This window comes from Lepus europaeus, chromosome 5 (genome assembly GCF_033115175.1).
Source record: "Lepus europaeus isolate LE1 chromosome 5, mLepTim1.pri, whole genome shotgun sequence".
Classification (NCBI taxonomy): Eukaryota; Metazoa; Chordata; class Mammalia; order Lagomorpha; family Leporidae; genus Lepus; species Lepus europaeus.
The window spans coordinates 139,705,500-139,715,639 of NC_084831.1; the positions used below are offsets into that span (position 1 = coordinate 139,705,500).

The 10,140-nt window shown below is 47.1% G+C and overlaps 1 protein-coding gene across 1 annotated transcript; it reads left to right on the forward strand.

Annotated features, from left to right (window-relative positions):
- Positions 1-2,193: 2,193 nt before the first annotated feature.
- GIMAP5 (GTPase, IMAP family member 5) lies at positions 2,194-9,664 on the forward strand. Its single transcript, XM_062193796.1, has 3 exons — positions 2,194-2,249; positions 7,329-7,377; positions 8,679-9,664. Exons 1-3 carry the CDS (start codon positions 2,235-2,237, stop codon positions 9,545-9,547), a joined length of 933 nt encoding a protein of 310 aa, XP_062049780.1. The 5' UTR covers positions 2,194-2,234; the 3' UTR covers positions 9,548-9,664.
- Positions 9,665-10,140: the final 476 nt, after the last annotated feature.

Sequence of the window (10,140 nt, forward strand, 5' to 3'; positions counted from 1 at the left end):
TACAATTTTGCTTTATATGTGTAAAGTTGAACATCTTTTCATTTGATTATTGTTTATAACCCTTGCCCATTCTCATGATGCACTATGATCGGTTTTGATTTTTATTTCTTGAACTTTTTATTTAGTGAAGCATTAAGTCTTTATGATGTAAATTAAAAATATATTATCTCTGGCCGGCGCCGTGGCTTAACAGGCTGATCTTCCGCCTTGCGGCGCCAGCACACCGGGTTCTAGTGCCGGTTGGGGCACCGGATTCTGTCCCGGTTGCCCCTCTTCCAGGCCAGCTCTCTGCTATGGCCCAGGAAGGCAGTGGAGGATGGCCCAAGTCCTTGGTCCCTGCACCGGCATGGGAGACCAGGAGAAGCACCTGGCTCCTGGCTTCAGATCAGCGCAATGTGCTGGCCGCAGCGGCCATTGGAGGGTGAACCAACGGCAAAAAGGAAGACCTTCCTCTCTGTCTCTCTCTCTCTCTCACTATCCACTCTGCCTGTCAAAAAAAATATATATATATACATATATATATATATATATATATTATCTCAACAAATAACAAATAAATCACTAAGTCAGAAAAAGAAATGAGAGATGGCAGCTGCTTGCTGAGAAGTACCAGGCCCATATTGAATCCCACTTCTGTGTCCAGTTCTCCCAAATTATGAGTGTCCACTGGGCTGAAAGCTCTTCAAAACTTAAAAAGTATAAAGGGGAATACAACCAAAAATAAGAAGCAAACAAAATTCCCCTGGAGGAGAAAAAAAATGGAAAAGGATTATGTCACCTTCTTAGAGCATTTCCTTTAGAAGGCTTGCATGTGACTTCTCTTTCTGCCCTTCACAAGCAAAGCTTTTGCCAGCTGGACTGTCAGGCTTGTTTTCTCAGCATCTGGGATCCATCTCCTTGAAATGTAAATACGGAGAGAGAGCAGCCCTCCACCTGCCGTCCCTGAGGGAAATGGGAGCCTAACTCAGGAGCCTCATTCATAGGAGCCTAACTTGGGCCCTCCCTTAGGCAAGCTCTCCAAGCTGCAAACCCTCCTGTGATAATAAGGCTGGGAGTTCACTTTTCCTCTGGGTAAAGGCACTTAGTTGCATACTTGTTCACCCTGCGAATTTAGAGGGAAGTCCACATGACAAACGGTGCCTCCAAGTCCTCTCACTTGAGGACTACTTTCGGCGTATGTTGAGAACACTTACGCATGGGTTGGTTGTATCTGCTGAGCTATGTGACAAGGTCAGAGTTCTCTCCGTTTTTGCAGACTTTCCTTGAATTGCCTATAATGCACCTGCCATTCTGTTTGAATGCTTATTCAATAATACAATTGTTTCCTCTCTCGTCTACCTTCCAGGAGAGGCTTTCCAGGTTGTCATGTGATTGCTTTAAATTCCGTTTCCCATCAAATCTTCACCAATCGTCATGATGGGGGCTCTGAGCTTCACTTCAAATGCAGAAAAGAACGTGGAGACATTGGTATGTGACCCACCTCTGCCATTCTGTTCCTGAGCTCCTAATTGTTTAAGTTCAGTGCTGCAGCCTTAAGTGTACAACCGGATGGGAAACTGAGGCGCTGTCACCCACTTCTAACACCCACCCACGTAAGCCGACCATAAACTCCACAATGTTCCCCATGGCTGGCTCTGTCACATGACAGAGAAGGGGCAGCCAGCACTGATGTCCAGCCCCGATTCAGGCTCTGAGAGAGGGTCCGCTGGGGGCAGCAGTGGCTTCCATGCCCGGTTAGCAGGAACATTAAAACCAGGGGCTGCAAGAAGGGGCCCAGGGCGCCAGGGGAGCAGGTGCTTCCGTGATGGATGGTCCCAAGGCGGCTTCTCCGTACCTGGGACAAGGGGACAGGTTCTGTCATTCCAGTCGTGACCGCTTCCTCCCAATACTGCGTACTTTAAACAGTCATTGAAAGGAAATAGGAGGGGACAAGCTGGTCTAGGGCAGCTTTCCGACAGGAAGCGACCAGCCAAGGAGGCAGCAGGGCCGTGCGCTCTGTGGCTTGCGGGGCCCTGTTCTCAGCCGTTCCCAGACGGCCCCGTGGCTCGGGTCTGCGGGGAGGGGGAGCTGCGGAGCGCCGTCCGTCGACCCGCGTCTTCCTTTCTGCCGCTAAGCAGCTCTTCCTGAAGTGCACCTGCTCAGCTCCCCCGCCCCCTCCCCCGCCCTCGCGGACCTGGCGGCGTCTCCGTGCCCCTTCGCCTTCCTGAGCGCCCCCAGAGTGCAGGACAGACCTGATGCCGCTGCCGCCGGTAAGGAGACCGGGTGTGCTCACTGGGACTCTGGGGTGGGAAGGACCACGGCTGTTAGGAGCCGCTGATTCTCGTAGACCCTGTCACAGGCTCCCATTCTGCGTGGCCCCAGGTCCGTAAAACAGCAGTAATGGAGCGTCAGGGACAAGGGCAGCTGGGCGAGTACACTCAGTGACACACAGCGTTGAAACCCCTCGCCCTGCATCCACAGCCACGCGACTTCTCCATCTCCTTCCTATTAGCTGGCAGGATCCTCATAAAACTCTCAGAGAATAGAACCAGACGAACCCGTCACCCATCTGACAGATGAGGAAATTGAACCTCCCAGAAGGCCATCGGCTTTCCAAAGCTCTGCTGGCAAAGCCAGAGAATTCCTCCCAATTTTCCCTCCTAAGTGCTCATAACCCCCCACCCTAACCCCAGCATCAACTCCCAGAGAAGCCTGGAAGTGGCTCCTTAGGGATCCACAGGGAAAATGAGGATCTTTATTTTCCCATCCTCATAAGCCTCACATTCCATACATGCGCCTTGTCCGATGACCTTGATCTGTAAACCACCCCCAATTCTCCCCCTCCTTCCAATGACTACTGTAGGAGGCACATGCAAATGACCCCTTAGTCAGCTAAACCTTGTGCCAGGGACTGGTCATTGAATCACAGTAACTATCCGTTAAGGATGGAATTTTTTCAATTTTTTATAAGAACATTTCTACATATGTATAGGCTGCAGTGTGACATTTCAATGGAAGATACAATGTGTACTGATCAAATCAGGATAATCAGGTTTTCCTTCTTTGACTTTATGGTTGGGACCTCGGCGGTCCTTCCTGCTATTTGTTCACACAATTGTTCATAGAACATGTGTAGACTACCCTGCTATGCTGTGTAACACGAGGAAAACGTGGTCTTCATAACTGGAAATAGAGGCACGGGGCAGATGTGTGAAGGAAATTCTTAGAAAATAACAACAATTTCATTATTCCGAAAATAGCATGAGATACCCTGCTCTTCTGATGAAACAGGGATCATCACAATAACGTCAAGTTCATACACTTTTTAAACCAAGATGCACCTGATGCTCATTTGCTTCATCCTCCTTCTTCAGCTGGATCCTCCCACCGCCCCGTCAGGTGTCGCTGCTACCTTGCTTGTGCACTATGTCCCCTGGTCTTGTTCGGTAGAATTTTGCCTTTGAAGAAGAAATATACCTCCATTCTCAATTCCCCTACTTTGGTCTGCTCTGAAGTCAACTTGTGCCACATTCCCTCCAGTCTGAGTGTGTCACTCAGTCTCTTCTTAGCATGTGTTCAGTCCTTTTAATGTCTTGTCTTTGACTCATTTCGGCATGTTCATCAGTATCCTTCCTCACTCACTGCCGGACATTTGGTTATTTTTTAATATCTGCTAAACAGTCTGTTTCTCAGGCCAGCATGGTGGTGCAATAGGTTAACCGTCGCCTGTGACACTGGCATCCCATATTTGAGTGTCAATTCGAGTCCCATCTATTCTGCTTCCAACCCAGCTCCCTGCTAATGACCTGGGAAAGCAGCAGAAGATAGTTCAAGTACTTGGGCCCCTGTGCCCCTTGTGGGATAACCAGATGGAGTTCTGAGCTCCTGGCTTTGTTCTGGACAAACCCTAGTCATTGCAACCATTTGGAGAGTGAACCAGCAGATGAGATCTCTCTCTCTCGCTCGCTCGCTCACTCGCTCTTGCTCTCTCTCCCTCTCTCCCTCTCTCCCTCTCTCCCTCTCCCTGTCCCTCTTGCCTCCCTCCCTCTGTGTGTGTGTGTGTGTCTGGTAGTCTGCTTTCCAAATAAATAAAATAAGTCTTTAAAGAAAAACCCAATCTATTCCCCTGTGGGACATCTGGCGCCCCTTGCAGTCTGATCCACTCAAAAGTGGATTCGGGAGAACTCAGCTCTCTGCACCTGACTGATGTAACTGACTCTGGCTGGCCCTTGTGACAGCTGTGTTGCTCCATGCGGGTCACGTGGAGAAACAAGGCACGTAAATGCACAAGATTTCCTTAAACTGAAATATTTCTGTACGCAGCAACTTCCACCCCTGCCCCTGAAGTTTTATCTTTGAATAATTTTTTAAACGTATTCTGGGTTTTGCAATACAGTTATTGGTGTCAGTTTTAGGCCAGGCTTCCAGCACAGGAGGGCAGTGCTCGGTGTGGTGTTCCAGAGGCTTGTCCCCTTATGCTGAACAATCTTAGAAAAGGAAACCTTTGGGAAAATGTGTGGCATTGAGCAGCTTACCTTCCTAATATTTTAATAAAAATTTTAATTGCATCTTGATCACATCACTGAGAATTGAGGAGAACAATTAAAACATTTGGCATGAAAGAACTTTGGAAATTATAAATGGCCACATAGAGGATGACTGTGGTGACAAAGACTGTGGTGACACCATTGGCATCATTGTCTTTACCACATCTACATGTTGATTCCAAACCTCAAAAAACATCAACTAAAGTAGAAAATATGCCTAGAATTTGGACAGTTTTAGAAAAAGTTAAGATATAATTTATTAGATGAAGAGAATGCCTTCCTCTAGACACAGGGAAAGGTAAGAGAATAGGGAGAGAGGGAAATGGGGTGGGAAGGAAGGGAAGGAGGGAGGAACATGCAAGGAAGAAGAGGGAGGAGCTGGCGCTGTGGCACAGAGGGCTAAAACCCAGGCCTGCAGTGCTGGCATCCCATATGAGCACCGGTTAGAGTTCCGGCTGCTCCACTTCCAATCCAGCTCTCTGCTATGGCCTGGGAAAGCAGTAGAAGATGGCCCAAGTCATTGGGCCCCTGCACTTGTGTGGGAGACCTGGAATAAGCTCCTGGCTCCTGGCTTTGGATCAGCTCAGCTCTGGCCATTGCAGTCATTTGGGGGAGTGAACCAGCAAATGGAAGACCAATCTCTCTCTCCCCCCCACCTGACCAGTGTAACTCTGACTTTCAAATAAATAAATAAATCTTTAAAACATAAAAGGAGAGGGGAAGAAATGGGAGGGGAGGGGAGGTGACAAGAGAGGACGAGAAGGAAGAAGCTACTGATACAACTTGATAATGTCAAAATGGGTGATTTTCCCTAAACAGGACTAAGAAAATTCACTGAATGCATAGAAAAATGTACAAAAGATAGCAATAACAGATGCAACCTAAATAGCAAATGAGCTACAAAACTGTTTTGAATTCATTGGCATTCAGTAAAAAGCAAGTTTAAATCCAATGACAACATCCTTATATATATGTCCACAAGAGTGACCATAAATTCTAAGTGTTACAGTCACCAAGTACCTGTGAAGATGTTGGGGGAGTTCTCATATACGGGTGGTACAAACACGAGTTAGCATAATCCCCTTGGAGTCCCATCTGGCAATACTTGGTCATATACATCTGGAGTATAAATGTGCACATGTGCACAATGAGAAATATTGGTGGATCATTTTTGCAGTAGGTAGGAAGCAAATATTCCAGAGCAATTTACATGCCTGTTAATAAATTGGATAAAATGTTACAAAAACAATGAAGCTTACATAAAGTTTCAAATACAAACAGTACTACATATTGTGTATAGATACATAGGTATGCTGGAGAAGAAATACACAAAACAAGTGGTTATAAAAACCTCAGATATTGGTTGCCTTAAAGGGCAGAGGAAGGAAGAGAATGAAGGTGATTGGGATTAGAAAAATGTCACCAATATGGGTATGGGTAATGTTTTAATTTTTTGACCAAGCAGAATGATTGCAGTAAAAATGCCAAAAATGCTTATACTTGTTCATTGCAAATGATATTTTTATTATCCTTTGAATTTTCCCACTTAAAGTTTGTTTCATAACAACGGCATCTGCAAACAGGAATAAATAAGGCACAATGTAGGTGTTCATCTTGATGTAGTTGAATATCACAGTCTCATCTTTTCTCTTATGTATCTATTTGAAAAACAAAAAAGAGACAGACATAAACAGAGAGAGATCTCTCATCTGCTGATTCACTCCCCAAATGCCCACAACATCCAGGGCCGGACTAATCCAAAGCCAGGATCCCAGAAATCAGTACAGTCTCCCGAGTGGCAGAGACCTGAATATCTGAGCCATCGTCTCCTGCCTCCCAGGATGCACATTATCAGAAGGCTGGAATGGAGAGTGGAGCCAGGACTCGCACAGGCACTCTGATATGGGATGGGGGCATCTTCACCGCTGCACCAGACGCTCTCCCCATCTTACCTTTTGTCCTCCGTGCTTACCAGGAAGAGCAGCACAGTAATGGGCCTCACTTGAATGCCATGTTTACACCAGTGCCTGTGCCAATTTCTGAGTAACTCTGTTGGTACACAAAAAGGTCATCGTTGGGAGATCAGGACCTCCAAGCCAGCCAGGAAAGACGTGATTCGAAACTGAGCAGGAAATGAGTTTATCTTGCATGGGTCCAGAGCATTGCCTCTTTCTCTTCAGTCATGGCACCACCTTCTCCCCACCACTGCTCAGGATGGGAGAGTGGCCGTGCTCTCTCCTCTTCTGCTGCTTCCCTCTACATCAGTCCTCATCCCCAATCCCCAAATCCCTCCCCGGGGAAAGTGTATTGTGTGTTTCCCTTTGTCACAAGAATACCCATCTAACACCGAAGTTACTGGACTGGAAATTCCCAGTTTTTCAAACAAACCACTGTTATTTACAGCAAGGCTGTTTTTTTCCGAATCTGGCAAGTTCTCCTACCTTGATTCCAAAGGAATGGGGGAAGAATGCCCTACCCTTCGTTCCACAGAGGCGTGCTTTCTTCATTTCCTGTCTTTCAGGTTGTGGGGAGCAGGGGCGGGATACTCAACTGATTTGCTTCAAAACATTTCCTGCTTTGCTGCAGCTGATGAAAAATAGAGCAACAGTACATTGTCTTGGCATAATCTAGCCTAGCCTGATGTGCTTAAAGTTATTTAAATAAAATAGAAGATGGGAAAGTAGCAACGGAAATAGCTCATCTAGGACCCTTGTTCTTCAGTATCTGACTTGAGTCGTTCTCAGGCCCTATCAATTCCCACATGAACATTTGCTTCTTATTCCTTTCCTATTTTTATTCCAGAATAGAATGGCAGGTTTTCAGAAAAGCTGTTATGGAACTATGGCTGAAGGTAAGAGAGTCCTCAAGAGCTCCAAACATCTGGAGACAGTCACTGCCCCCCATCTCTCACCTCAAACACTGACATAAACCGTTATTTTAAACTGAAGAGGATAAACTCTCATTAGTCCTTCACTTTCCCAGGCATGGGCTTCACCTACCACCACCATCACCACCATCATCATCACCATCCTCTCTATTTCACTCTCCCTGTCTCTTACACACACACACACACACACACAATGTTCACTCCTGCACACTATCTATGGTAAATGTGGAAATGAAATGAAACTCAAGGTTGTAGGGTCTAGAACCAAACAACATGATTTGTCTTTCCTTCCTTTAACTCTCAGCTAAAAAAAATTAAAACTTCCCCATAGAGATTTAGTAATTGCGTTTGCTACAAAACATCCCAGAATACTTACGGAAAGGAAAGACCAACAGAGAACAGAAGGCATAAAATGTATATTTTAAGAGTCTAAAATTACTTGAAATCTATCTGGGCTCCTAAGAATTCTAGAAATTGCCAGGCTCTTGGTCCCCAACTCTGGCTCTGCATCACCTTCTCCAACACTACTGTTCCTAAAATTTTCTGTGCTTCAATCAAACACATGATCTTTCCAACACACATGCATCTGGTAGCTCCTCAACAGCCTTTCCCCAGCCACATAGCCTAGAATCACCCCCAGACTTTCTCCTCACACTCACTGTGATCCTACAACATCCCAAGTCTGGGCATCCTCACGCTGCATCCAAAAAACACAGAGCCAACTGGCCAGGGGGCGGGGGGGGGGAGTGGAGGGCTCATGCTAGGGCTGCCAACTGAGACACCCGTTACCCTGAAGGTTCAAATGAATGGTCTGGGCTCCTCTGTACAAGTATGCATGGGACTTTGTGGGTGAAAGACAGGGAATCATGGTTTCTCATTTGAAACTGCTCATCCCCTGCCTCCTTTTAATCTCATGTATATAACAACCAGTTCTGCATGGAGCTGGCTAAAGGGTCATCCAGGGGAAAGCACAGAAAACAACTTTCTTCAGAATAACTGTGGTTGCCAAGAACCACATGAAGTGCTTGGGACATCTCCTTACTGTGGCAGTTTTGACCCCCAGCTATGGGTCCAAGCGTGGGCTGCCAACAGGTGCTTCCTACAACCCAAGAACCATCCAAACTTGTAGGCAGACTTTGGGCATATTTATGTATGCCCATTCCCTGGGGAGGAGGCCCATGGTTTCTGTGGGATATTTATCTCAATTCATAAACTTAAAGTCTTAAGAACATTAACTTAGCAAGATACAACAACTTTTCTCATAGGTGGAGTGGAAGATAACTGGGTTGCTACATCCTCCTCGCTGAGGATCATCCTGGTGGGCAAAACAGGCAGTGGGAAAAGTGCCACAGGGAACAGCATCCTCTGCCAGCCAGTGTTTGAGTCCAGGCTGGATGCCCAGTTGGTGACCAGGAGATGCCAGCGCGAGATGGGCACGTGGAACGGGAGGAGCCTCCTTGTCGTCGACACGCCCCCCATCTTTGAGTCCAAGGCCCAGACCCATGAGGTGTACGAGGAGATCGGACACTGCTACCTGCTGTCTGCCCCAGGGCCCCACGTGCTGCTCCTGGTATCCCAGCTGGGACGCTTCACAGACCAGGACAGCATGGCAGTGAGGAGGCTGAAGGAGGTGTTTGGGGCAGATGCCATGAGGCACGTGGTCATGCTCTTCACCCACAGGGAGGACTTGGAGGGCCGGTCCCTGGATCAGTATGTCGCCAACACGGACAACCTCGGCCTGAAGGGCGCGGTCCTGGAGTGCGGGAGGCGATTCTGTGCCTTCGACAACAGGGCCTCTGGGGAGGAGCAGCAGAGGCAGCTGGCAGAGCTCATGGCCGTGATCGCGGGGCTGGAGCGGGAGCTGGAGGGCTCCTTCTACAGCAACGACCTCTTCTTTCAGGCACAGGTGCTACAGCAAGGTGGACAAGGGCCCATGGAAGGAGACTACAGGCGCTTCCTGGCCAAGGTGAAGCTGCAGGTGGAAAGGCAGAAGCAGGAGCTGAGAGAGCGTGAGAGCAGCTGTCCGCTCCAGGCCCTGCTCAGAGTCAAGAACTGGGTGACTTCCCACCTCATCCTCTGTGCCTTTCTCACTATATGCGGTTTGATTTTTCTTGCCATTTTGATTAGCGTGTGAGTTACTGGTGGATGCTGAGCGTTTTCAGGCGATGTTTGCCATCAGCTTTGTTTTTCCTAAATGAGCATCTCTGTGTGTGCACAGCACTTTGTCCCCTTTGTACCCAGTTTCACCCTCAATTTCTCTTCCTTGTGTCAGACACGTCATCCATTTTTAATTCAAGTGCTTTTAGGTAAATAAAATCCCTAGAAAAATATTATGGTTTTTGTTTTTTTAAAAATGGTAAGGCTGAATAATAAAGCCATGGAATGTGTGGGGACTTTTTTTAGAAAGCTTTTTACTTAATTAACACAAATTTTTGCATACAGTTTTAGGAATATAGCAGTTCTTCCCCCGTATCTACATTCCCACCCCCAATCCTGTCCCACCTCCTACTCCCTCTCCCATCCCATTCTTCATTAAGGTTTGTTTTTAATTAGCTTTATATACAGAAGACCAACTCTATACTAAGTAAAGATTTCCACAATTTGCACTGTGTGGAGTCTCTGAAGTAGGAAGACACCCGAATGTCTCACCCTCAGCCCGACTTTCTCCCCTCCAGAAGCCACCAGGGAAAATGTATCACTTCAAAAGCACGGACTGCCTCATAAAAC

Excerpts from the sequence above, each read along its gene's own strand:
- GIMAP5 (XM_062193796.1), top strand. Across the intron at positions 7,378-8,678 it reads TTATGGAACTATGGCTGAAG|GTGGAGTGGAAGATAACTGG; the intron begins GTAAGAGAGTCC and ends CTTTTCTCATAG.